At 37.1% G+C, this 27660-nt stretch overlaps 1 protein-coding gene across 1 annotated transcript in view; it reads left to right on the top strand.

Moving 5' to 3' along the window:
• Positions 1-27660, top strand: part of RNGTT (RNA guanylyltransferase and 5'-phosphatase) — a 195061-nt gene that overhangs the window by 131153 nt on the left and 36248 nt on the right. Inside the window, exon 13 of the mRNA XM_075747669.1 lies at positions 937-1037. Within this exon, the coding sequence (XP_075603784.1) occupies positions 937-1037 (101 nt within the window). The remainder of the gene's footprint in view (positions 1-936; positions 1038-27660) is intronic.

The following is a 27660-nucleotide window of genomic DNA, read 5'->3' as shown; positions in this document are numbered from 1 at the left end:
CAACGTGATGCCAGTGAGTATTGTGTTGCCAAAAGACATTGGAACATTCTTGAGTTTGTTAGGTAAAATCGCATAAATTTTCTCGTTGTGGATTAATAAGTATCTAACAACTAAACGTTTTCATTCTGTGCATGTCCAAATTATTCTTCTACTTTTGCCCTATTCATGTTAATTCTGATTTTCTCCAAGAAAGATATTTCTAGTAAGGAAAGGGTTAGCAGGTTGACTCTCACTATTAGCTGAGTATGAACAAAAAGGCAGCTTAGTAAACTGAAGCAGATGATAGAAGAGACCATGAGAAACCAAAGCTCTAATTTAAGAGAAAATTGCTCCTTGCAACTTTCGGTTCAAGTGTGTACCCTTTCTCTTCAGCAACAGATGTTCCCTTATTTATATTCCTGTATGTCACGATGTTCTTTAATCTTTCCATAACTTCAATTCCTTTGGTACAAAAGAGCATGTTTCTGATGGACCTTTCTGATAGTTGGTAGTATGGTGACTGCTGGCTTTTTCATGTTGTGTCAGCCAACAAGAAAAATACCGTTCATAAAATTGTTCAAAAATGTTAGGATTATCTTAAATATATCTTTTATGTATGTTCTATCAGTGTTTTCATTTGTTTCTGTGCTGTCTTATTTTCTTTCTTGAAATTTTCCATTAGCTAGAGAGAGATAATGAAATATGCTATTTTTTTTTTCCATTCACAGCTTTTTATTATATGCAATGGCTCGGCTACTGTGCTAAGCAGTTTTAGAAGGGAGCAACAAATAAAGTAGTGAAGCACAACTACCTCCGTGTTAATGGAATTCATTGTTTCAATCACTAAATATTGTAATTCATTAGAGACAACTAATATAGTCTGAAATGCTGAACTGTTACTTTTAAAACCAGTGAAAACCAATAAGCATAATTAAACCACTTTTTAATTTGCTTCAGAAATACAAGCCTGGTCGATGCGATGATATTTTGAAATGGAAGCCACCCAGCCTGAATTCTGTTGATTTTCGTCTAAAGATAACAAGAATTGGTGGAGAGGGGTATGTAATCTCTTCCCTTTTTAAATGTGTAACACTCATGTGAATGTCCCTTAGCAGTTAATCTCTCTTCTGATATTTCTTGACATTTCCTAGGACTAAGCCTTTCTATATTCTGTATTTCAATTTGTTCATTGAAAATATAGGTAACTGTTGTAATCAGCATTGTACTGCAAACAGTGGCAGATGTTTATAATGTAAATTTACTCATTCTTGAATTAAGTTTCATAACGTTTCTAAAAAAAAGTCCTGTTTAGATGTGGCACTACCCCTTATGTTTTTAGAAAGTAGTCAGGCTATATTAGCTTAAGTTCTTATATAAAATAACTATTTTCCATTGGTTTTATGCAAAATAACAACAACCTAAGCTTTCTTCTATTTTAGAATTCTGCACAATGACAAACAGCACTTGTTTTCTTAGAGAAAAACAAAACTTGACATTTTTACTCGCTAGGTATTCTTTGGTATTGTCTTTAAAACCATTCAAATCTTAAGGAAAAACAATGAGTTCCAGTGGCAGAAGACATGTAAATCTTTACTTTTCATCAGTTCTACATACTATTTGCCTAGTTAAGTCACTGCACATATTAAATAGGGGCGATTTCCATGTTCAGTTGTGCCAAGGAGGAGAAGGGGAAGATTGAGTCACTAGATTAAAGCTTGCCTTTGAAAAGATTTTGCTTAAAACGAAGTTAATTGATTTTTAGGTTGCTTAATGTTTTAACATCTGGGACTCATTTCAACTGACAATTTGAAATACTGACGTTTAGCTTTTCTTTTTCTTGGTGCCACAGGCAACTCAATACAATTAAACAATTAATTCATATATTGCTTCCGTATTCTAGAGTGCTAATAATGGTGCATCTAACTTGTAGACATTTGCATGTCACGTTAATGAATATTTTTGGTGCATAGAGAGTATCTTAAGGATATGGGGTTTATTCTGCAAATTGTACTCATCTGCTAACTTTTGAGCATTTCATGAGGTCGGAATTACCTATTCAGATTTTTGTGTTTGCAATATAAAGTCCTCAGCAACAACATAGCTATTTCAGAGAATATACAGGGATATTTTAAGTTTGACTTCAGAGAATCAGCTCATTACAAACATTTCATGTTTGTTTGGCTTTTATGTAAGTCACAGAACAGTGGAATATGAAAGATTTCTTTAAAAAAATACTAAAAAAAAATTACCCATTATTTGATAGGAAGGTTATTTTTATTGTGATATTCTTATGACTTTTACTGGAGTTTATACATGTACAGTAGTAACCATTGATTCAGAAGCAGAACACAACAGATTTTTCATTTCACATTAAAAAAAGGAGTATTCGCTTGATTAGTTATCATTGATTTCAAATAAAAACCTGTCAGTCCTATTGTGTTACGTTTAATATATTACATCATAGATTATTTGATCAGAACATGAAAAGGTTATAAAATGTGAGCTAGCAAAAAACTATTTGTAAAAAGTTGAGCAGTTAGTAGCAAGTTATTAAAGAATGGCTGATCAGTTGTGGAATTGGAAACACTTTCTAACATTTAGAAAAGTCCTACCATATTCCAGCTGTATGCATTGCTCATATTGTGGAAATAATTATCTGAATTAGTCTGTAAATACTGTAATACTTAAATATGTTAGTGTTATGTTCCTCTCACATGCATAAGAAAAAAATAATCCTAGAAATCTGACATTTGACAAATAAAGCACAATTCTTCCAGATATGTTTTGCTTCATCTCACATGACAGTTGACTGCTATTAGTAATGCAAGTGCATTCGTCCATCAAAAAGAAAAGTTAATGACGTACTGGGTGGAAAATAATAATTTGCCATTGTTGGGAGAGAGGTATTTATGTTAAGTAATGGCCTATGAAACAGTAGCTTCTGCCCAGTTAAACACAAACAATGAATTAAATACTCCAGGTTTAACTGCTTCAGTTGTTAATTTGAGTATCCAATTTATCGCTTGGTATAATCTGAACTCATTTGAGGAAACATCAGAATTATACTGATTTTGAAGTTGTTAACTAGAGTTTTAAAAGAAGCATCTTTAATTTTAGGCTGTAAAAAGGCAGTTCCTGAGTTATGAGCATTACCATAATAAAATGGTTGATTTCTGATGTAGCTAAAAATTCTGTTTTGATGAACTGAATGTCTTGCTACTGGCAATTCTAACATGACGTTAGGCTTTCTGCCTCCCCCCACCCCGCTGAGATTAAAAGCAAGCATTGATATTAGTTTCAACCTTTTAGGTAAAAAAAAAGTTTTCTTCTTCAGTAATCCAAGAAGAAATCTGGCATACATTTGACAGCAAAATAATACAGATATTGTTAAAGTACTGTTACAGAAGTTGTGTGTTGTTTTGGTACAGTTAGACAATAATATTTATGGAAATAGAAGGTATGCCTTTGTATTGATCTCTTACTGACAAATGAGGAGCCAGTCAAAGTATTGATCTCTTATACTTGACAGCTTGAAACAATGAGAATGGGGATTGTCTGCAATTTCCAAGTCCTCTGTTCTGATTTACAGGCTCATCTGTAAATCTTGAAATGCAGGCATATCTAAACCTGTGCTACAAGTGAGTGTGATCTTACCACAGTTTACAGCCTAGCCAGTAGTGATACAGGCTGAACCTGGATCGCAAAACTCCAACAATGCAGCCCTTGTATTTATAGTTCCCTGTTCTCTTAAATAGTGAAAAAAAGCATATAGGACCATTATTTATTCAGTAGCATGAGATTAGAGTACTGTCAGCTGTTGGACATGTCTTTTGGATTGCATATGTAATTGAGATCCTGAACAGTTGTAAACAATCTTGGGCATTTTTCGTATGAATAAAGGAGTTACCTCTAGGGAGTCTGCCAGATTTTAGTCAGCATGATTATTTTCCATCTACCAGAAATTCCCCTGTGCTTTCAGTTGTGCATTTCCATCCATAGATCGGTCTGCAGTAGTAATGTTAACTGCAAAATAGCTGCTGTGTTTCACCCCAGATGTAGTTCAGTTACGGATGAATAACCATATTTTTTACTAGAGTTCAGTTACTTCACTATTGATATCGGAGGGACTTTTGCTGTTGAATTAAAAAGAAACATTGGGTTTACAGTCTGTGAAGTACTTTTAGAATAAGCTTCCCTATAAAGATGTAGACTGCATAACAAAGAATAAACATGAAAAAAAAGTACTATTGCATCCCAAAGAAAGGCAGGGTTTCTATAACCTCAGTGACCTAATCCTGACACTCCTGTTCAGTGCACATATTTGAAAGAAATTGCATTATTGCACCTTAGTGAGTTACAGCTTATCAGCTGAGCCATGGTAATTGTCCCCTGGGTATTGTCATAGTCCAGCCTGTCCAAGCATCAGGATGATTGTTAGATTAACTCTTTTTATGTTGTGTTTGCAAGAATTCCAGTTTATGTTCTCTCAATCTCTTCTCATCACATCGATATTTAAAAAAAAACAACATAAAGAACCAAACCAACAACGAACAACTTATTAAATCAGCTAAACAAGAGAGTACTTATGTGATTCACCAGAGATAAAAACCTCAGTTGAACTGAAAAGCCCTCACATAACATGCTTTAAAAAAGTAGACCGCTTCCCAGCATGTCTCTGTGTTCTGTGTTTACGAAGATAATGGTCTCACAACAGTAGTGCAAAGTGGAGCCCTTTGATAATACAACAGTACCTTGTATTTTTCCTAAATTGTGATGATACTCATAGAAAATAAAAGAACAAGCACTTAAGCACATCAACTGCATTTCCAAATGACCTACAAGTTAAAGGACCTTATCAGAAGAGATCTGGAGGATATTTAATTGCTGTGTGCAGTATCTCAGTTATATTACAGAGAAGACTGTTTTTAAACAGTAGAGATGCTTTTTCCCAAAATGTCTGACTCTAAGAATATTTCTTAAAAAAATAAAACCCCCAAGCCTTATTTAAATGTCACAAATACCAACTGAAAATGTCTACATAGTGCCAGGCTTGTGGTAGCTTCCAAACCCAGAATTTCTTAAATGTCCGTGCTTCCTTTTACAGTTTTTTAATTAGCCTGTGCAAGTCCCTTAATTTTATCTGAATCGGACATGCTAATATCAAATTACAAGCAAAGCTTTGGTTCTGTTGGCTTTGAATTAATGTGTTACTGGGTCAATTCGATACCACTTCAAATAACAGAATGATATAAACTTTATATAGGACCTTGAGGTATTGGAAAGAATTGGGAATTTTATTCATCTCCTAAGAAAGAAATAGTAATAAAGGCTTGTTTCTTTTTAAAAAAAGTTAGTAATCTGAAGTAAACAACTCTTTTGTTAGTAGCAAGTCTATATTGCTTTTTTATTATATCCATGATGAGATAGACCACATGGGGGAAAAAACCCAAAGTGTTTAGGCAAAATTCTGTTTAGCTTGGGCATTGTCAAGTAAGAAAAAACAGGAGATAAAGTACAATACGTTCAAGGACAGCAGAGGCTTCAAATCCTGACAGCAGGGGCTTCAAATCTTGGATACGTTGGTAATTACAAATCAAGGACCAGATATAGATATAATGACTACAGGCAAATGTATGTTTTCCTGTTGTTAGATGTGATGTTGCCCTTTTTGTTCCGTAAATTAGAAAGAACTTCTGAAGGGAGCGGGGGGGGGGGGGGGGGGGGGAAGCTGCAATGGGATCAGAATAATGGTGATGTTCTTGATTTGCTCTCATATAGCTATGTTGTCAGTCACAAGGTGGCTTGTCCATTTTATAAGTCTTCCTCAATCTTGTGCTTTGAAAAAAAAATTGGTAACTAGCTGAAAAATCATGGAAGAGTTAATTGAATAGGCTAAGATCTGCAGAACTGGCCTGTGTTTTGTTGCTCCATCCTCTCTCTCCGTTCCCCTTTTTATGTGATATGTAAGTTGTCGGTTTGGGCTGTGAACTCTTTGCCTTCTCACCTGTTTGCAGAATGCCCGTTATCAAAGCGTACAAACTTATTCTTATGCGTGCCATCCATCACAGAAAAGGAGCTTTAGAAATAGTACCCTGGCGATAAAAATAATAATCCCATATTCCTATAGCCTCCAAAGATCACAGTCAAGATTGGGGCTGCATTTCCGTTGAATACAGTGGAGTTATGAGGCGGAATGCAGATGCTGTCGCACAGCAATTACAGAACAAATAAGGACAAGATGTTGCAAATAGATGCAAAGATGCAGAGCATTGGGATGACAGCAGGAGTGCGGGTTTGAATGTATTAACTGCATTTATGGCTGAACTGTTGTTAAAGGAAGCATGTGCTTCAAAGTTGCTTACTTTTTATGGAAAGTAAGAGTTGAGAATGAAAGTAAAGGAGTAATTTGTTTAGCTGTTACCTTCAGGCATTCAACTGTTATCACAGTAGGTCTTACTAGTTCTGAAGAAATGGTAGGGTGCAGGGTTGTGCAAACCAATCAAGAGAGGATGTTATGCGTACAAAGAACAGCGTGGTGGCATGGGAAGGGGAAGCACAAATATTACCATGGTAGAAATATGCATGCACAACTGCCACCACTGGCACTGTGATGGAAACTAGTAGATATACGCTTTACCTAGGTACTATACTGTAAGTATTTATGTGATATCACTTATGTGAGGGTATTTAAAATCTTTTTGTAACACTTCAGTTTTTAAAAAGTATTTTCAAAGTGAGGCTTTGAATCTAACCTCTATTTATACTCTGGTGCACTGAACATAATGTTGTACCTTCCACAACTGATACTCAGGACGCTCCTGGAATTTCTAATGTTGGATTTCAAAAATGAAGTCAGCCTCATCTTTTTATATGTTCAAGTGGCAGCCTTGGGCAATCTCCATCTGTCAGATAATTATTCTACTTTAGCTACTCATTTCTCCAGATTTTTAAAAGCCTTGCCTCATATCATCCTAAAATTGTCTATATGCTTGCAAAATGGAATGTAAATGTACCCTTGTATGTTTTATAGACCCTGTTCCTTTTTCTTGAACTAACTGCCTCCTTAAAGCAGTCTTTCCAGTTGCTCATGTCAGCTATCATAACGATTATCAACTCTGTTAAAGATTCATTTCTATCTGTAAGCAAGATCAAGAAAAGCTCCCAAAGACCATATGCATCTCAAATTTTCTTATCTCACATGCACTTCTCTGACCTATTTTACATTTGGATAGATATTTGATTCCTATTTGGCCATGTAGCTTAGATTTCTTGTTACTTGTGAATATGGAAATTGAGGACTGATGCCATCCCCAGCTCAACAACTGTAAGGTGGTAGAATCCGAGAGAGGAGTGAGAAAAGCAGGTGGTGGAAAAGTAATCTCAGGCTTCAGGATAGCTGACTTTGGCTTTTTCAAGGAGCAGGTAGGTAGCATTCCGTGGCAGGTCCCCTAAAGCACAGAGAGAGCTGGTTGATCTTCAGGGACAGCCTCCTCAAAAATGCACAAGGACATACACTTTTCCACTGTGCAGGAAGACAAGCAGGTACAGCAGACAGCTGGCTTGCTTGAATGGGGAATTCCTGAGTCAGCTCAGACAAACAGTGAAGTGTATGGAAGATGTAAACAGGGTCAGGCCTCTGTGGAGAACATAAAAACAGTGTTTGGGTGTAGAGGGACGGCATTAGGAAAGCCAAAACTCAGCTGGAGTTGAAGGTAAGTGAAGGACTTCTGTGGGTACCTTTGTAACAAAAACAAGACTAAGGAAAATGGCGTGCTGGTGATGCAGCAGGAGACATAGTGAGAAAAGATGCAAGGAGGGCTGAGGTACACAGTGATGCCTTTGCTTTGGTCTTGACTGGCAAGGTCTACTCTCAGGCCTCTGAGGTCCCTGAACCTCATTGCAGAGTGCAGGGAAATGAACTGTTACCAACAGGCAAGGAAGTTCAAGTTAGGGACTACTTAAGCAAACTGGACCTCAGGGTACCGGAGGGCAAAGCTTTGAAATTGGAGTGGCCCTTGTGGCAAAGACAGCCAGCTGGTAACTGGACTGCAGGTGGAGGAGATGATTCTTCATCTCTGTTCAGCATTTGTGAGACTGCATCTGGAGTGCTGTGTCTAGTTTTGGGCTCCCCAGTATGAGAAAGACACTGAGGCACTGGAGCAAGTCCAGTGGAGGGCCACCAAGACAGCGAGGGGATTGGAGAACACGACATACAAAGAGAGGCTGAGAGAACTGGGTTAGTTCAGACTGAGGAAGAGAAGGCTATGTCATACTTTATTGCTGTTCGCTACTCCCTGATGGCAGGTTATAGAGAAGATGGAGCCAGGCTGCTCAGAGATGCATGTTGAAAGAAGGAAAAGCAAAGGACACAAACTGTAGAAGGACAGGAGGAGAAACGATCTGAGAAAGGTCAAACACTGTGGTAGGTTGGCAAGTTGTAGAATCTCCATCTTTGAATATATTCAGAAGTTGACTGGATATGGCTGTGAGCAACCTGATATAACTTGGAAGTTGACCCTGTCTTGAGCATGAGGCAGATGACATGTAAAGGTCCTTTCCAGTCAGAGTTATTCTATGATTACCTACAGATCAGATGTTAAATACTTTTCAAATAATATGCAACTGTTAGACATTTAATTACTAATTATTTTAAAACATTTTTGGTTTGCTTTTTTCATGCTTTCTTTACTGTATATAGAGATATTTTCGGAATATTTACTGTACCTATATTTAATTTACAAATTGTGAGATTATCCTTTCAGAGAAGATTTTTGAGTTCCAAAGTAAAATAACATGTATTTTTTATAAAGAGGAATTTGACATTGTTCTGTGTTATATGCTGTAAAGGTTTGCCAGATGCATAATTTAAAAAATATCTAATTTAAATAGGGAAAATGTTCATCTTCGTTTTGCTATAGCTTGAACAATAGACTTACTGAAATTCAGTTGTGAGCATATTTTTCTTTTTCGCCAATATAAATTAACTTTTTAAATTATAGGAGTTACTAGAGAGTATTCTTGAGGATCCTGTTCAAAGTACTTTTAATGGATTTTATAAATCCTACTGCTTTGAAATGCATTTTTTTATATGGTGGCACCATTTGGTCTCCTTCAGACAAGGAGTATTTGCTAGATTTTGTGAGTATGCCATAAATGATACCTTAATTCAGAATACTTCTTCCTCCATTAATTGCCTACAGTATGAATTAATATTCAGTTGTTTGGGGTTTTTTAAGTTTGCTGCTTAATGAGACTTTATTGTCTGTTTTCTTGAGTTTACAGATTGGTAGATTTAAAACCGTGTTTGGAAAAGAACATTAGTATAGAATTATTAGATGTCTGAATACTAAGTATTTTTCCATTGTGTTGGAATTAAAGAAACATGTATTTAAGTAAAAAAACCTCAGCTAAGATGACTTCCTTGCATTCTGTGGTGTATTTCAAAGAAGAATAAAGCAAACTAAGGGGGGGGGGGGGGAAATTATCACCATGATAGAGTAGAACAAACAGACTGGACAGCCAAAGATACTGTGTACGTGTTTTGTACTCTTCATCGGTCTTATTCTGAACATTTTATGACTTAATTTTCTGATAATACCAAACTCACAAATCATAAAAGAGCAGATATAAGTACTAAATAATGAATATATTAAAGATAAAAATAATTCATGACAGTTGTAACTCCAAGAGTACTGTTCATTTTGCTTTGATACCATCAGAATGTTTTGAAATTGGTTTAGGAATTAGAAGCCCAGTTTTTTGTGTCTTCCCAAATTCACAAGTACTTTGGAATCAACAAAACATGCCAACAAAATAAATGACCCTGATGCAGGTTGTTTGCATTTCTGCCATGACAGTGTTATCAATATGGTATGCATACAACTGTGGGCTTCCAAAACACTGGGAGATTATCAGCAGTTTCACCTTCCCTGTTTGATAGCCAAGAGAAACTCTTGGTACATGTGCTTATCTTACAACCTCAGAGATATTAGAAAAGAAGCGTATATAACTATTTTTTGGAATAATTATTCAGTATCTCTGGCTTTGTAGGGATTCAAGTTGTGATGATTGATTAAAAAATTATGAGGGTTTTTTTTAAAATTAGCATTTTAGGGGACATTTGCATTCTGAGGAATTAAATTATATTTTTAATATCTGTTATTGTAATGACTTAGGATCTGCCATAGGCTTGGTAATTCACACTTTTTGGCTAACACCCAGCTTGTAGGGTTTTTTCCTGGGAAAAGATGCTTATCCTATTGCAGGAACACATTAAAATCAGTGAGTCTATAGGTGCATGTATCTGTGAGAGACCCATTTGCATAATCAAGGCCTGATGAGGCAGTGGTAATAAAGAATCCATGTTGTTACTTACCTAAGCGATAGGGAAAAGAACAGTAACTGCTGGGTATGGAGCTTGTGCACGTAGCGCACTTTGACGGGAATATCTAGTGCTTTTGTAAAAGTCTTTCATGGTTTTCCGTAGAGATTTGGTTCCATCTGACACCAGATGTAAGCATGTCATCCTACAAGAGGATCTTAAAAAGGCCAAAATTCCTTATTTTCATATACCTTTTATGCTTTCTTGCTTTTTACAAAGCAGTCTTAAGACAGTGAGCGTGAAGGATGAACATGGTTTCAGAATTCTATTCTGAAATCAACTTCAAGGCTTTTATCTTAAACACATGGAAGATATGTTCATTCACAGGACCCACTTCATTTTTAGCATCATTGTATGTGTGAGAAATATGCCTTTATTTTAACTTTGAAACCCAGATTTCCAAGGTTGTAAGCTGTTTCAGCTTCATATGAAATGAATCAGATTTTTTATTTATAAATATAAATCACGACAACCTATATGCATATGTGTGTGTACACACACAGGTGACAGCTGCTGCTTTATGTTGTAAAATTAAAAACACAAACAAAAATGTAAAAGAATTCCCTTGGCTGTTATGAATCAAAAAAAAACTCTCCTCTTTTCCTCCTCATGTTTATGTGTGGGAACCCTAGCCTCATTTTGTCATACTTCTTAATTTTAAAGATTATCCATTTTATTAAATCTGACTTTGCTGTTTCCAATTATCAGCTCTTTTCATGGAAGTACATTTCTTAACTGGACCTTCTTGACTTCTCCTTTTTGTTATTTTTCCTGCTTAAGCAATATGATTTTCAATGTCTCGGTTTAATGGTTTTAAGCTAGATAACTAACTGGTTCTGCATCTGTACTCTACTAACCACTGTTCCATCGCTGGCTGATGAATGGTAGAAAAGTTATATATGACTAATAGAGAAACGCCAGCATGTTGCTCTGCTTCATATGTATAAGCTGAATAATTTTTTAATTATCTAACTGCAAAATTTATATACGTGGAGATACAAAAGCATGTGAAATATTGGGAGGACTGGAGACAATTCTAATGTTCTTGAAAGATTAAAAGCATCCTTATTCAAATGCTAGTCATCCTATCTATTGTCAGACTTCCCGATCTCTGAGAGATATGACAGTAAGAAGTTTTATGTTACACAGGTTTAATGAGGCCTCTATTACATACTCCCCTAAAGCAATGCATATATCTGTATCAGTTTTCAAGATGGGAAAAAGCAAGTCTGAACTGAAGAGAAAAGTCGCTCAGGGCAGCATGGTGTGTTAATAAAAAAAAGGACAGTCCTCAGCTGTACCCAGCAGATGGCATTTTTCCCCCTTACAACAACTAAATATTTTCAAAGCTATAATCTCTGACTGTTCTCATCCTTAAAAATAAAGCCTTCCCCCCCCCCCCAAGTATTAAAAGATTGCACTGCGAGCAAATATTTATAATATTTATCAATGGATTATAAATGAAATATAATGTTTGTACCTCTAATTACAGGATAGCAAAGATTGGAATGAGGAGAGTGAAACAGTATAGTAAACTTGATTATTTTATTTTTTCCCCTCTAAAGCCTGCGTATCAAAACCGTCGTCTCTCACAGATTTTTATAAAAGCATTTCACTCTTTTGGTGACTGTTAAAGCATTAAATCTCAAATGCTTAAGTTTTTAACCTATTTACTCAGGAGTACAACATTTTCTGCTTGAAAGTGGATATTCTGGTAGGCAATCACTGGATTTGGGGAATAGAGGGTAGATGGGCTCAAAAGTGAATTGGATATCTTCTTATGAAGGCTCTGAACTATTCTCTCCCCTCCAGAAGGGAAAATTAATTATAAACATGGTTAACCCTTATCAACTAATGTATTAATAACATTTCTGACTTCTTAATTTGTGATGATAATAATCTGTACACAGGTCTGATTCAAGACTGACTGTTGTTCTGCTCTCATTCCAGAAGAGAAGCAGAAATGACTCTCAGGCCTCACTCAACCAGATGTTTATGCTTGGTTTCTGCACAAAAAAAAATTTGATAAAAAAATCTTCACACATTATTTATGTGTTAAGAAAGTTGTGTTTTGAAAGTTGAATTGCATATCACGGTAAATTAGAATATTTTTTTTGTTTTACAAGAGACAGTGGTATGGCATGCAAATGCTTTCTTCCAGCTGAGATAGGTCATAAATACAGCTTGTTTTAACAGCAGAAGCATTAAGCTTCAGTTATTTGAATTATGTCATTAAAACTAAATAATCAAAACTGGTAATTTTCTTCTTTTACTCAGCCTTATAATAGGATATAATGAATGTTTTTTGCACAATGATGATTCCTCTGTTGTTTACCTTAGTTTCTCTTTTACGTTAAAAATAAGAGGATGCTATTACACAACTTCAATTTTTTTGCATGTATCATATGCCAATTGTTTCTCTTTGTGACATTCAGAGACATGCACTATAGAGGAATTTTCCAAGCATCTTCAGAAGATGATATCCTGCCTTTTTCAGAGATTAAATTAAGTTTCTTTGAAATTGTTTGGCTGGTGAAGTTTTATGTTTTGAGAGAGCCCATATTGGCAAGAGGCACACCTGTATCCTCTCTGCTTTACTCTTGTAAAACACTTTCATTTGAATAAAAATAAATTGATACAGGCTATGCCATGCTTTAAAGACATAGGACAAATTACTTCAAATCTTACATTGTTGACAAGTTTACTAGACGAGCCTAAGGAAGAATGAACCTTAACTAGTGCAGAAAAGCATCTCTTTTAAAGAACTAATATTGAAATTCTACAGCATTTTCTGTTCTATTGCTTTCCTTTTTATAGGCTGAGGATCATTCATTTCCCAAAGGATTTTACATACCATTTGGTCCAAACGTTTGTTGCTGAAAGCTGCATTATTAACCTGATGATTCTTTTTTAATGGAAGTTACATACAGAAGGATTTATAAACGATGCAGAAATCCACAGCATAAAGATACTCTAGATGTAGACTTTGCAGAGTTGCTTCTCTGTTTCAGTTCTTTACCAAGTGGAATCTAGTTACGTACTCTTCTTTAATCAGAAGATACATCTCACTTACTGCTCAACTTAAATTATTCCTTTGATTTGCTAAATTTGAATTGGTATGAATTTCTTGCAAGACATAAAGTGCATAGAAGATTTTTCAGACAGAAAAACAGACAAAAGGGCGAGAATGTGGTGATAATTTTAAATTCATGCTTCTGATGTAATAGGCCCAGGATCACAAATAGGTTTTTTTAACTTAAAATGAGTGAGAGGGAAAACAACTTTATACTTTTTTTTTTTCCCCCTTAATTGCATGATTTTCTGAAGCTCTAAACCAGCAAGTCTGTCAACAAGAGAAGTTGGCAGTTGTGGGGTTGGGTTTTTTTTTTGACAAAGCCTCATCTTGAAGTTTAATTACCAAGGGAACCTGCAAAGATAGAAACAGAGAAGTTATGGAATGATATTAGCAGTGAGAAAGGAGGAGTTGGGGGAAGAAATGTGTGTGGGGAAACCTTAATTCCAGAGAGCTTCTTTCTCTACCCTCATTTTAGATAACCTGTTATCATTTAGATAACCTGGTACTTAAAAAACTAAAATAACAGCAAAAAACCCTACGAACTACGAGGTTCTGTAGATACATCCTCCTTTATAAGGAAAGACCACTGATAAGCTTATACGCAAGTGAGTTTTTAAATAAAACTGATGAAAGGAGAAAGAATAATGTATATTTGGGAGAATAACCATTGTTTCAACTGAAGTGAAAACAGACTAGCTTGGATCTACAGAACTGGCTGGAATATTGGGACAGTTGCAGAAAATCTGTTTGTGCCATGTGTGCAAGCTTCAGAAAGTTGGGTAAGAAATAATTTTGCAACTCTCACAAGCTCTCAAGTATGAGGTTGCAGGCTCTTTCCTCACTCAGACTTCTTTAGCCTGGGTGTCTTCATAACAGCCTAATGAACAAGAATTCTCCAGTTTTTCTTTCTAAAATGCTTTCTTCCTGCATTCTGGTTCTAAGGAAAACAATTCTCTTTTCCTTTTTTTTTTTTCCCCAGTTTTCAAAGTTAAATACAATAATTACATTCTATCTTAGCTTTGAGTGGTTTATACTTGAATGAAATGCCTGTTTGCTGTCTGATAATAGATTTTCTCTGCCATAATAACAAGGTAGTGTTGAAAGTAGCTTCAAAGAAAGGAATGGCCTATTTAATTTTTAGACAGATAAAGGATTTCTCTGAAGCAACAATTAAAACTTGGTTTTGCAGTATTTGTAGTAGTTGTTGTCTGATAGATTTCTTTGACTGGTTTAAGAAAATAAATGTGTGCATATAAAGTAAATCTAGAGTTAATGCTGTTTCTGTGCATTTTAAATCAATCATGGATAAGTCTTGTAAATGCCGGATGTGAAAAATTGAAGCAATATTCTTAGTTTGAAATGAAATATATTAGACAAAAAATGTAGAATTGTAGAAACTGTCAAAGTAATCCCATTGCCACTAGTCTGTGCATGTAAAATGTAGCTGAGGAACATTAAAGTTACAGCCTAGCATCCAAAAGAAATTGAATTCCTCCAAAAAGAGTCGACCCTAGGAGCTGTGCGTTACTGGTGCTGGGACAGGTAGATCCAGAGCACAGATCTGTAGTGTATACAGAATATCTGTAGTGTAAATGGAATAACTTCTACCACTCCTAAATTTCACTTCTCTTAAGAAACCAGGTTGTAAAAGATGATGAGAGCTACTTTACTGTTGAGTTTTCTAGCTGGTGTAAAACTTGACAGCAGGGATGTGTTAAAATGTAGGTTTCCCATCGTCTGTTAAGAAGAATATGTCCTCTATGAGTTTGCCCTTTTCTCTTTTTACTTCTGTGATACTGTTCCCAGATAGACTCAATTTTGTGTTCCTGCTAAAGTTTTATTTGTTCTCCTTTCCTTCTCTCACCTATATTTGCATGCAGGTCTTCAGGCTTGGCTTCCCAGTAAAGGTGATTATTTTTTATTTGGTGTCAGTTGCTACTTCAGAGTGATTAAAGTCCTGGTTAAAATGCATAGGATTTCCATGAAATAACTGAAATTGCATTCCTGTATGCAAATTGATAAGTTTCTCTCTCTGATGGTCTGAAGATGTAAGACTCAGTATATAGGAAAAGGCAATAGCTTACGTTATTTTGTTATGCTTATCATATATTTTAAAAAAATAGCTAAATTTAGAGACATCAGAGTCTTTGTACTCAAGATTAACTTGCATGCTCCAGTTATCCTTCTTCCCAGCTATATCACTTAGTCTAAGAAAACATACTACTTTTCCCTAGAGACTTTGTCTTAAATCAGACCTGAATTAAATTTACAGTGTTTATAATCAACAATGTGATTTTTATTTTTTTCCCGTAATACCTGTAATTAGTTGCAGTTAACTATATTCCCTAAACAGGTTTATTATCTGTGCAGGTAACTTAAAATACTGCCATGAGGATCTTCTACTTGCAAAATCAAAATATACTGAACCATGTTGCACTAATTTTTTGGCAGGCTTTTTTTGGCAAGGGTAAAATATAGTCCAAAAGGACATGCAAAATTGCTTCCAGTAAAAAATAGTGTCTTGGAGGCATACTTCAAAAAGGAGAACACCCCCCCCAGCTTTACTGTACGTTTGTTAATTAATAACTTAATAATTTACGTTACATAAATCTTCTCAGAAATAGATGAAAGAAGAGACAGAGCAGGTCATCCTGATACCAGTTAAATCAGTAGTTATCAGCCAAGGACTGGAAATAACTAATTTTTTGTCCTATGCAGTTAGCATTTAATCATAATTGCTCTTTCACTTGTGCCCTGCATAATAAAAATTCATAATTCAGGACAGTAAATGAAAAGATGCTCACTTTCTGTAATAATAATACAGCAATTTTTATGAAGAATTCAATTATTTTTTCCCACAGTTTATAGGAAAGATATATTTTTGCAAGTTGCTCATCACCCAGGCCTCAGCTTCTTTGACTTTTCATAGAGTGTGTCACAAAATAGCTTTATCATTTCAAGTAAAGTCTAAAAAGCTGGAAAAGAAGAGACTAGGAATACTGGTAGCATATGAAGAGCTTGCAAAATGGTTATATTGGACCAAAAGTTCGGCAGAAGCAGGTCCCTAAGATGATGATGCTCCCTGATCCTCTTCCTCAGCCCACGTGCAGGCAAGCAGGTGGGTCTGGCTGCATGGGACTTCTTGGGGTGTTTGTGAACTCAGATGTGACCGTACCCCGAGTGCCTGGGAAGAAGGAGCCGGGGTATTGCCCTGTGTGGTTTTAGTAGCTGCATCAGGTTTATATTGCTGTGGAGATCACGGCTGCTCAGGAGCAACTGGAATAGTAGTTCTCAAGCTGGGAGCTGTTCCTGTGAAGCAAATGCTGTATGCGGAGCAGAGGCCTCTTAGAAGTTGGTTTGGTTTTTTTTTCCATAATCTGTTTGCTGGCAACCCTCTGTTTCTTAGCATCATCCAAGCTGCCACCATCCCAGCGCATTCCCATTCCCCTCCTGGCAGCTCCAAGAAAAGTATGCTTCCCCTCTCTAAATTTTGGAATCAGAATAAATGGTGCTAAAGTTTGGAGAAAGAAGGCAGCGGGATGTATTAGAGAGAGATAGTCATCTTAAAAAGCCTGTAAAAACAAAACCAAGGGGCAGCTGAGTGTTAAAGTCAGAAGTAAAGGGAAGAAAGAGGAATGGAGAAGGGGGTGACTGGAGGAGATGTGGCACTTCTGAAGTGAGGCAGAACACCCTGACAGCAAAGCAGTGATTTCCCTTATAGAGAAAGGAGCCTGATGGGTCAGGATGCTGATTTTTCGAGCAGAGTGATACACCAGAAACACAGGGCAGTTTTGCTGCAAATGCCTTCTAGATTACAGATGCAATAACCAGTATTACAGTGTTGGTACTTGGTATTACAAGGTAATAGTCCTTTCTTTTGTCACACCCAGGAAAGTACTTCAACTGCATTTCTTAATACTGCAGCATGCGGAATACTTCATTCTGTGTTTATTACTACCTGAAGAATTTCTGTAAAAAACATTTCATTAAAAAGTTCCTATAGTGAATACGCTGAGAGACTTCATATTATAATGAACAGAGGAGCTAAATCTTGCACCATCCATGCAGGCTTCAGAAATAAGAGTGAAGCATTCAGTAGAGTTCATGAAGTCTCTGACAGCCGTTCTACCTTATTTTGGGTGGTAGGTTTGTTCATAGCAGACGGGTGTTCATGCGTTCTGCTGGTGGCACTTGTGTCTGGGTAGATAGCAGCTGGGTGTGTATCATTCCCAATTCCAGACAAACAATTTGTTGTTTGTTACGGGCTTCACTTCGGGATTGCAATCTGCATAGTTCCCCAGCAACCCATACCTAAATGGTTTGTAGACTGTAATTCAATAATTTTTGTGGTTGTGCATGATTAATTAATATTTATTTTTAATAAATCATTAAAGTGATGTAGGGCAACAGGAAGAAGGAGAAATGAGTTGGAGTGCTCTGGCAGTGCACATGCATATGGCTAAGGGTGCTTTTTCATGATGCTTTCCCATGGAGGATCTTTAATAAGAAGGCGGGAATTTTTATACTGATTATATCTCTGATCCATGTAGACAATTGAATTTTAAATTTTTTACTGTTTTATTTTAAAGAGAAATTGTTAGTCATCTAGATATTTTTATTATGCACGTGTGTGTTCAGTCCCTGTTTCTCTTGCACACCACAGCAGTGTGCATGAGCTCCAGTCTAATTGCGTGTTTTGTGTTGAAGTATTTATCAGATTTGAATTCTCCCTCAATGGGCATAATTCAGTCACTCCTTGTTCTTTTGTTTGAGAAATGAAACACAGATCACCTGACCAATCTTTGGTTTGCCCTGCATTGTCAAAAGGCCACTGGTACTGACTGATTTACTCAGGGTACCTTATGCTGTGCTTCAGAGTGGTTTACAATATTTTCTCTGAAAAACTTGCCAATCCATAATTCATCAGATTTTTAGTATATATTAGAGTCACCTCCATGGGATACAGAAGTGTCTTATCTTTATTACAGAGGAATTCTCCCTAAATTTGGCCAACCTGCAGAGTGGCCTGTTTTCTTTTATTTGGAAGTGCTAGCTGGCAAAGTCATGGACTGCCGTGAGGTCTTGCCACTGCTGGTGCAGCATGCAGGGCACTGGGAAAACCAGAAAACTGCTGGAGCAGCTGGGCTGGCAAATGAAGGGCAGAATGGGGGAGATGATAGCCAGATGAGACCGCCCCATCGTACTTTTCCTGCCAGTTCTTTGTCATGGTTTTTCAGCAGTAACAACCTGTGTTAAAACTGCTGAATATTTCAATTTTTAGCTCTGCTCTGATGATTTAGAATAGTTATGCAGGACAGAAGTTTGGTTTTATATTTCTTATTTTAAAAATGGAAAGATCAAGGACAAAGGAATGACAAAACCCCATGTGGAAAGAAAGTTCAATGAGCTTCAAAGTCAAGTCTTTGAATGTTAGGAAACAGCAGAGTTCTAGTTGCCAGGTTCATATACATTATGACACATTCCTTAATTAAATGGGTAAGTACCTTTCCCGAATTCAGACACACAGGAACACATGTCTTTCACCACAGCGGAAAGTAATGCTAAGGTTGTAAGGGTGATTGTAAGTATGGCATCAGCTTCCTTTCAAAGTGATGAACTTTGTAATCTAGCTAAAGTTGCCAGCCTTTGCTTCATAACTTGCTTCATCAGCAGACTTTCTCTGTTCATGACTTTATCAGATTACTAATAAATATATTAAACAGTCTGTTACGTAAATTGAGTAGTCACTTGGCCTTTGCCAAGATGAAAACTGACCATTTATTCTGCTTGTCCAGTCTCTTAATCAGGGTTTGATCCATAACATTAAGTAGCCTCTTCCGTATTAAAATACTTACTGCCTAGTTTTATTTTAAAAAAAAAATAAATTACTGTGGAAGACTGTAACGGAAGCCTTTTGGCAGTCTGAATCGATTATGTCAGTGTGGTGCCTCTCCTGTCCCCCATTCCTTTTTAAGCGCTCTTTCATTAAAATGATCAAAAGGGAGGCAGATGCAGCCGCAGTGTGAATGCAGGGGACGTGCAACCTCCTAAGTAGCACTGCTGTGTGTGGCCGATGAACATGCTGAACAATGCTGTGCTGAAGGGCAGGACTCTGCGAAGTTTGCAAAAATTACCCTATTTCAGTGTTAATGCTGATAACGTTGATATGGGGACTTTTTTAATAGCGATTGAGACCCTCCATGTTAAAAAAACGTAAGAAATCTTGGATGTGTTGCATCAAGGTTTGGTGATTTATGTCACCCTAATTATCAATATATCCCCAGAGGTTTTCTTTTAGTACCTCTGTTTCTGCAGGCATTTCATTTTGGTAACTAAAACCTAGTGTGCCTGACTAGGTGTCTTTATTTTTTTTTTCAGTGGGAACAAACAAATCCACGAGCTTTTCAGCAGTCTCCCTCTCTTCCGTAGTTGCTGCTTGTATTTCCACATGATCAAGTGAATCTACTGGATTTTTTTACCAGTTTTGTACTTTGATATACTTGAGATTTTTTTGCCACTATCTCATTTATTTCTTCTGTTAGAAATCCTTTTTTCTTAAGTAGCACCTGAGAGACTTAAAATGCCTTTGTTTTGACTTTAAAATACTTGTAATTAGACTTGTTATTTTACTGAAGTCTCCTGATAGAAAGCTTCGTGTTGTGGTGTCAATTCTTCACGCAATTCCGGGTGTTGAATTTGCTAGTATTGTGGTCCCTGTTATAATTTAAAAGATGGCCAAGGAGAAAGGACCCTGCGGGGTCCTAGACTAGAACGTGGCGTTACGGTGTTGCAGTGAGTCCGCTGCAGGGCTGCATGAGTGCTTTGGCTTTGTGATACATGGCTAAACCTGGGCAGGGCTCTTGCAGCGCAGCCTGTGTCAGGCAGGTCTTTCAGCAAATTTGGAATAGTTCCTAACTCCTGTCCTATATTTCAATGAGATGAAATGGATGATACTCAGAAAGAAAAATTGACGTTCACTATCAGAAATAGATTCTAATAGTGAAATCTCTCAGACTATGTAATAATCTCCCAAAGGAAAAAGCAAGCAGCCTCATTTTTCAGATAATTTATGGCCAGCCTGGCCAAATTGCTCATCACACTACAGGGAATAATATTCCATTGGTGGAGGAATGGGCATGATTATTTAATGGGCACTTTTTGTTTCTACTTACTTTCCCTTTCTACTTTTTATGGATGTTATATGTAAATGTAGTCAAAATGCTTCTTTGTGATTTGCCTGTAAGGCAAAGCCTGGACAAACATTAAAATATTATCAGTGCTAGACATAAACGCAGCAAACAAATGGAAGTGCTTTTGGAAACATCTGATGTGCGGTTTTATTTATGAAGGGCAAGATTATTTCTTGAAAAATTTCCCTGTCTCTAGGAAAGCATTTGTGTACAAACACCACTCCCCACACCCCCCAAAAAAAACCCCCAAAACAACAGCCAAACACTTGTTCAAAAATCATGCATATTAAACCCTTCTAACTCAAAGTAAACCTTGATATTGGTTAGTTTATTCTTTTTGATGTGATCTAGAATCACTTGCAGACTATTACCGCAAATATGAGGTCACTTCATTTTGCAGTTTCAAGCTCTCAAAATGCAATTTTTATTGGGTTTGGTATATAACAGTGGTGACGTTATTCAGTGGAAGTATGTCTTTCAGGGATCAGTTACTTCCTAAATTCCTATTATCAATAGCCAATGACAGTGATTTGCTGTAGGGAGTGAGGTAGCTCAGTGAAGCCTTTCAAGTATTACGCATAGGACCTTTTCCTATGAAGGGCAATTAGCACATAACATTGATATTTTTGCCTGAGTTGCATACGTTTCAGAAAGCAGCATGCTTATTAATACGACTAATAACACACACAGTTGGAGTACTATTGTGGGAAGGCTGAGGGTGTTAAAGTCAAGTCTGTAGTTTGTGCTATCGACTGCATTTTTCCTGTGAATATTACTTAGAATACAGTTTTACGTTAATTGCCATTACCATTAACTTGGCTTGGGATATTCTGCAAATTCAGAATTCACTGAATGAAAAGGTTTTGCTTACATTTCTGTGGGTTCTTTTATTGCAGAGATGAATTTGGCATTGTAAAATTGTTTACAGTTTCTTTTTTAACTCTTGATTGTATCCCTTGAATTCAAACCCAGTTTCTTTTTCGCATCTTTACTATGTAACCAGCTGTGCATAGTATCTCTTCCAGTTCCCTCATAGCTTTTTTCAATTTGTGCTCTGATTTGAGGAAAAGTGTCCTAAATCAGATAGAGTCTACTGCCTCTGTCTATTCTTTACCATGATGATTATACTAGCACAGTGTATATTTGTCCATGAAAAAGTTTTCTTGCATGACTGATGAGTAAAAAATTTTGTTAGAATATTTTCATAACCTGAAAAAGTGGTTTGATAAATGCACTGTAGAAAGCAGGAGAGAGCTCTTCTGTCTTGCTTGTTCCTGCTTTGCCAGTATTCTGCATGCAAGCTTCACTACTCCTTCTGTGAACTCTCAAGTTCTTTGACTCTTTATGTTTTTAGAATGAAATGAAATTAATGTTTTTTGCAGACCATATATGCATGTCTGTTTAAACTCACAAGATTATCTGTGCACTGTATTAGCCTTTTCCAGAATTTGTATTGGATTCTTTTATATGCTTTTGTATTTCATAGTACCTAATATAATATTTTCACTATGTTACTCTTATATTAGTCTGTGAAATAAATTAATGAAATAATTAACGATCTTGAAAAAAATTAAATGTAGGAAGTTAATTCTTTTGACCCTAACATCAATTTTTATAATTCTGTACTTATGCTTTTCTGATTTCCTTCTTGCCTTTTCTTTCAATTTCATATTCTGAGAAAATACATAATTAGAGTTGAAAAGCAATGGGGAATGATTATCATAAGCAAGAAGCAAAACATAATTGTAAATGTCACTGTTGTAGGAATCCAAGTTACGGTGCAAGAGACTACTTGAGAAACTGCTTCTTTTCCATGGTTAAGATATTGTGGCATAGTGCACAGTTTTCCCTCACAGTCTAAGTGAACACAGGATAAATACAGAATATTCATTGTATTATTCAGAGGACAGAGCATTATCATGTGACTATGATGTCCTTTCTGTTGTGCCATGATGCTTTGTTTGTGCTCCTGTTGCCGTATGCAATAATGACATACTGGGATAATTTCTTTGCATAATGGCATAAAAATTTTGTAAAATTATGTATAAAAGTTACCTTTATCTTCAAAGGCATGTTTGAAAACTGTTCAAATAATGTTTGAAAATACCGTTACTGAACTTACAAAGATGTTGCTTCTGTTCTCAGGGCTGATGTTCATCTGTGTTTGTAACTTGTAACAGTCATTTCTGCCTAAAATGTGCAAATGCATTCAGAGCGATTTTTAGAGACAGTAAAAGGCACACATAGAGCATAACAGTGGAATCCTTTGTATATGCTTATCACACAAAAGGTATATTTTAAAATGAAATGTAAAAATATTCAGACCATAACTAATATTAATCCCTATTATATAGTTATTTTAAATATAGGAGTTTAGAATGTGACTGTGGCCACAGCGATTTTCTGAAAAATTTATCTGACTGTCCAATTTATATTTTAAGCAGGTTGTATTCCATTTTTGTCCTTACTCATCCACTAATGCATATGCTGGGATGATCTTAGCAATAAAGATACGGATGCGCAGAAGGGTCAGTAGCCCCGCTGAACGTCGGGATTGTTTTTTCTTTTGATTTTGCTTTGTATCTCTTTCACTCTTGATGCATGTCTTCTCAGGATTGAAATCTTTTCACCAGTCACTGTGAAGACTGCAAATGTCTTTCCACAGCATATGAGGGATGAAGTCGTTAGATCAGATCCCAGCCCCATTGTAGCTACTTGTTGCTGCTTCTGACTGTAAAGTGGAAGTAGTCCCGTTGTCTCATCAGTGCCATTGGTATTCCTGTTTAATCATATCTGCTAGGGTGAAATTCCTTCCATGCAGACACCAAGGATGTTTCAGGTATCAGTCCACCATTCAGATCAACCAGAAAAAAACCTTGTCCGATCTGGAGAGAGTTCTTTCAGATAAGAGAACAGAACACAGCAGGAGCTGCCACTTGTCCATTACTGAAAGCGGGCAATTCCATCTACACCATCATTAGAATTACAGACAGATACACACAGTTGTCAAACTGAGTTTTGGAAGTTCCTGCAGTCTTGCATGCACTCAAATACTTCTCTGGTTATGTGATATAACAACAAAGTCTTATTACATCTAACAAAGCTTTGGTGGCAGACTGTAGTGCTTATCAAGCTCTGAAAAACAAACACAAACTCATCTAGACTCAGGTTTTTTGGTGGTTGCAAGAGCTAGTGAAAGAAGCAGGAAACAGTCAAGAATAAAACCAGAAATACAGAATGTAGTGATTTGATTTATGTGGAGTGATGAACTCTTCTTCAACCACAATGTATGTCAAGATAAATTTTAGGATTGCCTAATACAGATACTGCAAGATCTTGTTTGATAAATTGTCATCAGTTCTGGGATTTTGATGAGTGTTCTTGTGGAAATTTAAGGAAGAAGTTACATGTTCTGTTTCAGAGGGGTAGTGAATAACTGGAGCATTGCTGTAGGCAGCTCTGCATACCTCCCACTGCCTGTTTCATGGCAGCTTTCATCTGGCAAAACAAGACAACTCCAACCCATATGCCCGTTCATTGGTCATCGTTTTCCTTCGGCACGTTCCACCTTTCCAACACCATTTTCCTTACCTCTTTTCAGCCTTTCTACTGCACACATTGCATTTGTCACTCCGTACTCTCTGCTTTCCACACCTGACCTCTGTGCCGTTGCCTAGAGCTGCAAGTCTCAGTCTGCGTTCCTGCACGATACGCCACCGGTCTTGCAACAGAGCAAGCGCAGGAGCTGCTGCCTCGCACAGGAGCAAGTTACCGCGTTCAGCTAACCTGCAGTAACTTGCTCCTGTGAGAGACAGCGGCTCCTGGCTCCACCCTGCTCCTTTATTTCTCTGCATCCTCCTTTCTCAAAACCTCTCCTTCCATAGTCTGCACAGCAGCACTTAGGATCCAGATAGCCAGGAGGGAAACTCCCAACTGGTTTGCGCACGAACTGGTCAGAAGTTATGTTTTCAGCTCCACAGTTTGCATGGTCCTGTTTGATAGCCCGAGTGGACTTTCGAGGCAGCCCTTGGAGTCTGAAGGGGTCGGCGTTTGGGGTTCAGACCAAGCACGAGTGGTGTCCTCGAGGCATACCTCCCAACAAGACACTGAGGAACTATTTGACGCCTGCTTTCTGACTTTAGAAAATACTACTTAACAGCTGGAGCGTTGGTGTGTTGGTGAGCTGTGCCTGAATTTTTGTCAAGAATATCTTGAAATACCCACCTTCATCTTAACGGAGAAGTCTTAGTGAGTTACCGGGAACAGACTGTGTGTGGAGAAGAGGAGATGATCGAAATGTGCTGTCCATAGCCAAGGGTGGCTCTACTTGACATGGCCAAAGGCAGTAGGAAGAGGGTGATGGGGACTGTCCCAGCCCCCAAAGCAAGGTTAGCTGAGCTCGGGGAGGGTGAGCTCTGTGGTAAATCAGTCTCTGCTGCTCCTATAGCCCTAATCCACCAGTCTGCTCCAGCCCAGAGCTCTGCCCCAGTGCTTTCCAACCCAGACAGCCACACTGTCACTCCTTTATACCTCTCATCCCTCTTGTGTTCCGCATCCCCTGCTGTCTCACGCTGCCTTGTTCCAAATTTCCTTTCACCCAGCCTTTAATCCTGTCCTGTATTTATTTGCATTTAACCCCCTCACATCGCTGTTGCCACCACATTTTTTGGATCGCTGTGCCTGACCGTGCTCACTCTTGCAGTCAGCTCCCCCACAAGCAGCACTGCCTGGCTTCTGCAGCTCGGATTTTGAAAACATTGGGTACGTGGTACATTTTATATCCCAGAAAAGGCCAAATCTAGGATTCTGAAGGCAGAAAATAGGGAATTTGGTGCTAACTATACGGCAGCATTTTCTTGGTACTGGAAAGGCCTTTAAGACCTTGACATTATATTGGCAAAAGTCAGAAGTGGTTTGTCCTGACACTTTTTGGTGTTTTATGCTGTTTGCATGGAACATGACGATACAGCCCTAATAGGCATGTCAGGCTAGACGTCTGCTCACTTGGGTGTAGGGGACAGAAGGGTGGGGAGTGTAATTTTACGTATGGGCAGCACATCTTAAAGAATCACTGCTTCTCAGAGTGATGGGTTTTCTCCTACTTACAGGAAAAAAAAGGGAATTGTGTTGCTAATGTATTGATGGAAGAGATTACAAATAAAGTACATGGCAACCTGTAAGCTAATAGGGTTAGTTGAGGCAACTTTGTATAGTGCTACATATTTTCAAGTAAAAGTAAATATATATATATATTGAAGTGCTGGTAGGCATTTGTGGTTTTGACAATTGTTTCTCGTAATTTTAAGGTAATTATTTGAATGTGAAATTCAAATATAATTGTACGGTGAAACTGTCACCACTATTTCATAGGCTGGTATTGATTTTGGCCAGTTAGAGGTGATGTCCAGCTGTTTGCAGGGTTAGGTGTTGAGTACCGCTAACGGTGTTTTGAGAATAGAACTGTGCAAATGTGAAATTAGGTAAGAAATAGAAGACTGGTATTTTAAAAGAGAGCAATGGCATAAGAAAACGTAGAAGTCTTTATAACCAAACCTGCCTCCCATTGGAAAGTCTTAAAAGGCAAAGGGTAATTAGGTCAGAGCAGTAGAAGAGAATATCTGTATCAATTTAGACATGTTGAAGTTTATGGTATAAAGTTAATTTGAGGTACTTAAAAATGCAGCCTAGTGTTGTGGTAAAGAACTACAAGAATGGCTATAAATGATTTGAACTTTCTGATTGGCAAGGAGTACATCTTAATGGTAATTTAGAGATCAGTCGTGCAGAGTTCCTATGGGTGAGATGGAGATTGGCCCCTCTCCTCAATGGCACGTCGTTTTTTGATACTGCCACTGGTAATTGCTGCGGGAGTAGTAACACTCTTGCAGTAGTTTGATCTATCCAGAGCCTCAACAGTGACTCTTGCCACATTTTACTTACCTCTCCAGACTCTTCTGTGTGAGCTCAGTCTCTGAAATAGGGAGATTATGCTGGTAAGAAAGACCCTGAAGTAAAAGAGTTTATACTAGTTATGAGATTCAGAATTTTTTAATTGCACAGACCATTTAGGAGTGGAAAAACAGAGTATTTCAGGACATTAAATTATGATCATATTAGGATGCTCATTTCAACCTCATTGAGTGCTTATATGGAAAACTGGTTTTGCATGTTGGTGATATAATTTTGAACTTCAGAACTCGAGAGGAATCTCGAAAACTAGAGAAACAAAGAATGCAACCTTTTATTTAAGCAACAGAGAGTTACAAATAGCAAAATTTTAGGGAATAGAAGTTAACATTGCATTGAATTAACATGGCCTTTTTGAAGTGCTACGTGAATACAAATAAAAAATTATAAGTAAAATACTTTTCAGCCAAGGCAGTGAAAGGTGAATAAATAGTAATAAGCTTGTACCGTGTCAGTATCAATCTTATTAAGGAAGCCAATTCTTGCAGTTCGTTTGCAGGTTTTGGGTGCACATCAGTAATAGAAAGTTAAACAGTGTAGACAGCTGTGTGGTCTTCTGGAAAGACCAGTCTTAAGGTTCCCTAGATGTTCATTATTTCTAACTAAAGCCATACAAAAGACTGAGGTTTTTTAATGGTCCTACATTTCTAACCGGTAAAGAAAACAATGTGAAGAATAACTACATGGGAATAATCACACTGTACGTCTTCTCTTTTTTTTAGGTCCCTAACTAGAAATGCAGCTAGTGGTTTATTTTTTTCTTTTCAGCCTAGCAAAACTTATGTGCAGTTCTTCTTAAGAATACTTTTTTGCTTTAAGGTGCTCCTCTCTCAAATATGGTGACATACCCTGAATCCTTTTTATAGATTCTCTTTTAACCTTTTTCGCTAATTACTTGCCATATGTTTCTTTTCATTAGAAAACTCTTAAATATTTTCCGAGTTTGCTTTATCATCCTAGGAGAAGGTTTGATCAATATGCTGGCTTTTCCAACTCCAGATACCTGAGTTTTGAATAAATCGGACATATTGTGACTGAAAATGAGTTGGATAGGCTTATCCTGACTT

The sequence above is a fragment of the Balearica regulorum genome, chromosome 3, assembly GCF_011004875.1.
Source record: "Balearica regulorum gibbericeps isolate bBalReg1 chromosome 3, bBalReg1.pri, whole genome shotgun sequence".
Classification (NCBI taxonomy): domain Eukaryota; kingdom Metazoa; phylum Chordata; class Aves; order Gruiformes; family Gruidae; genus Balearica; species Balearica regulorum.
Note: the sequence above shows the minus strand (reverse complement) of the source record. Positions and strands in the feature narration are given on the sequence as shown.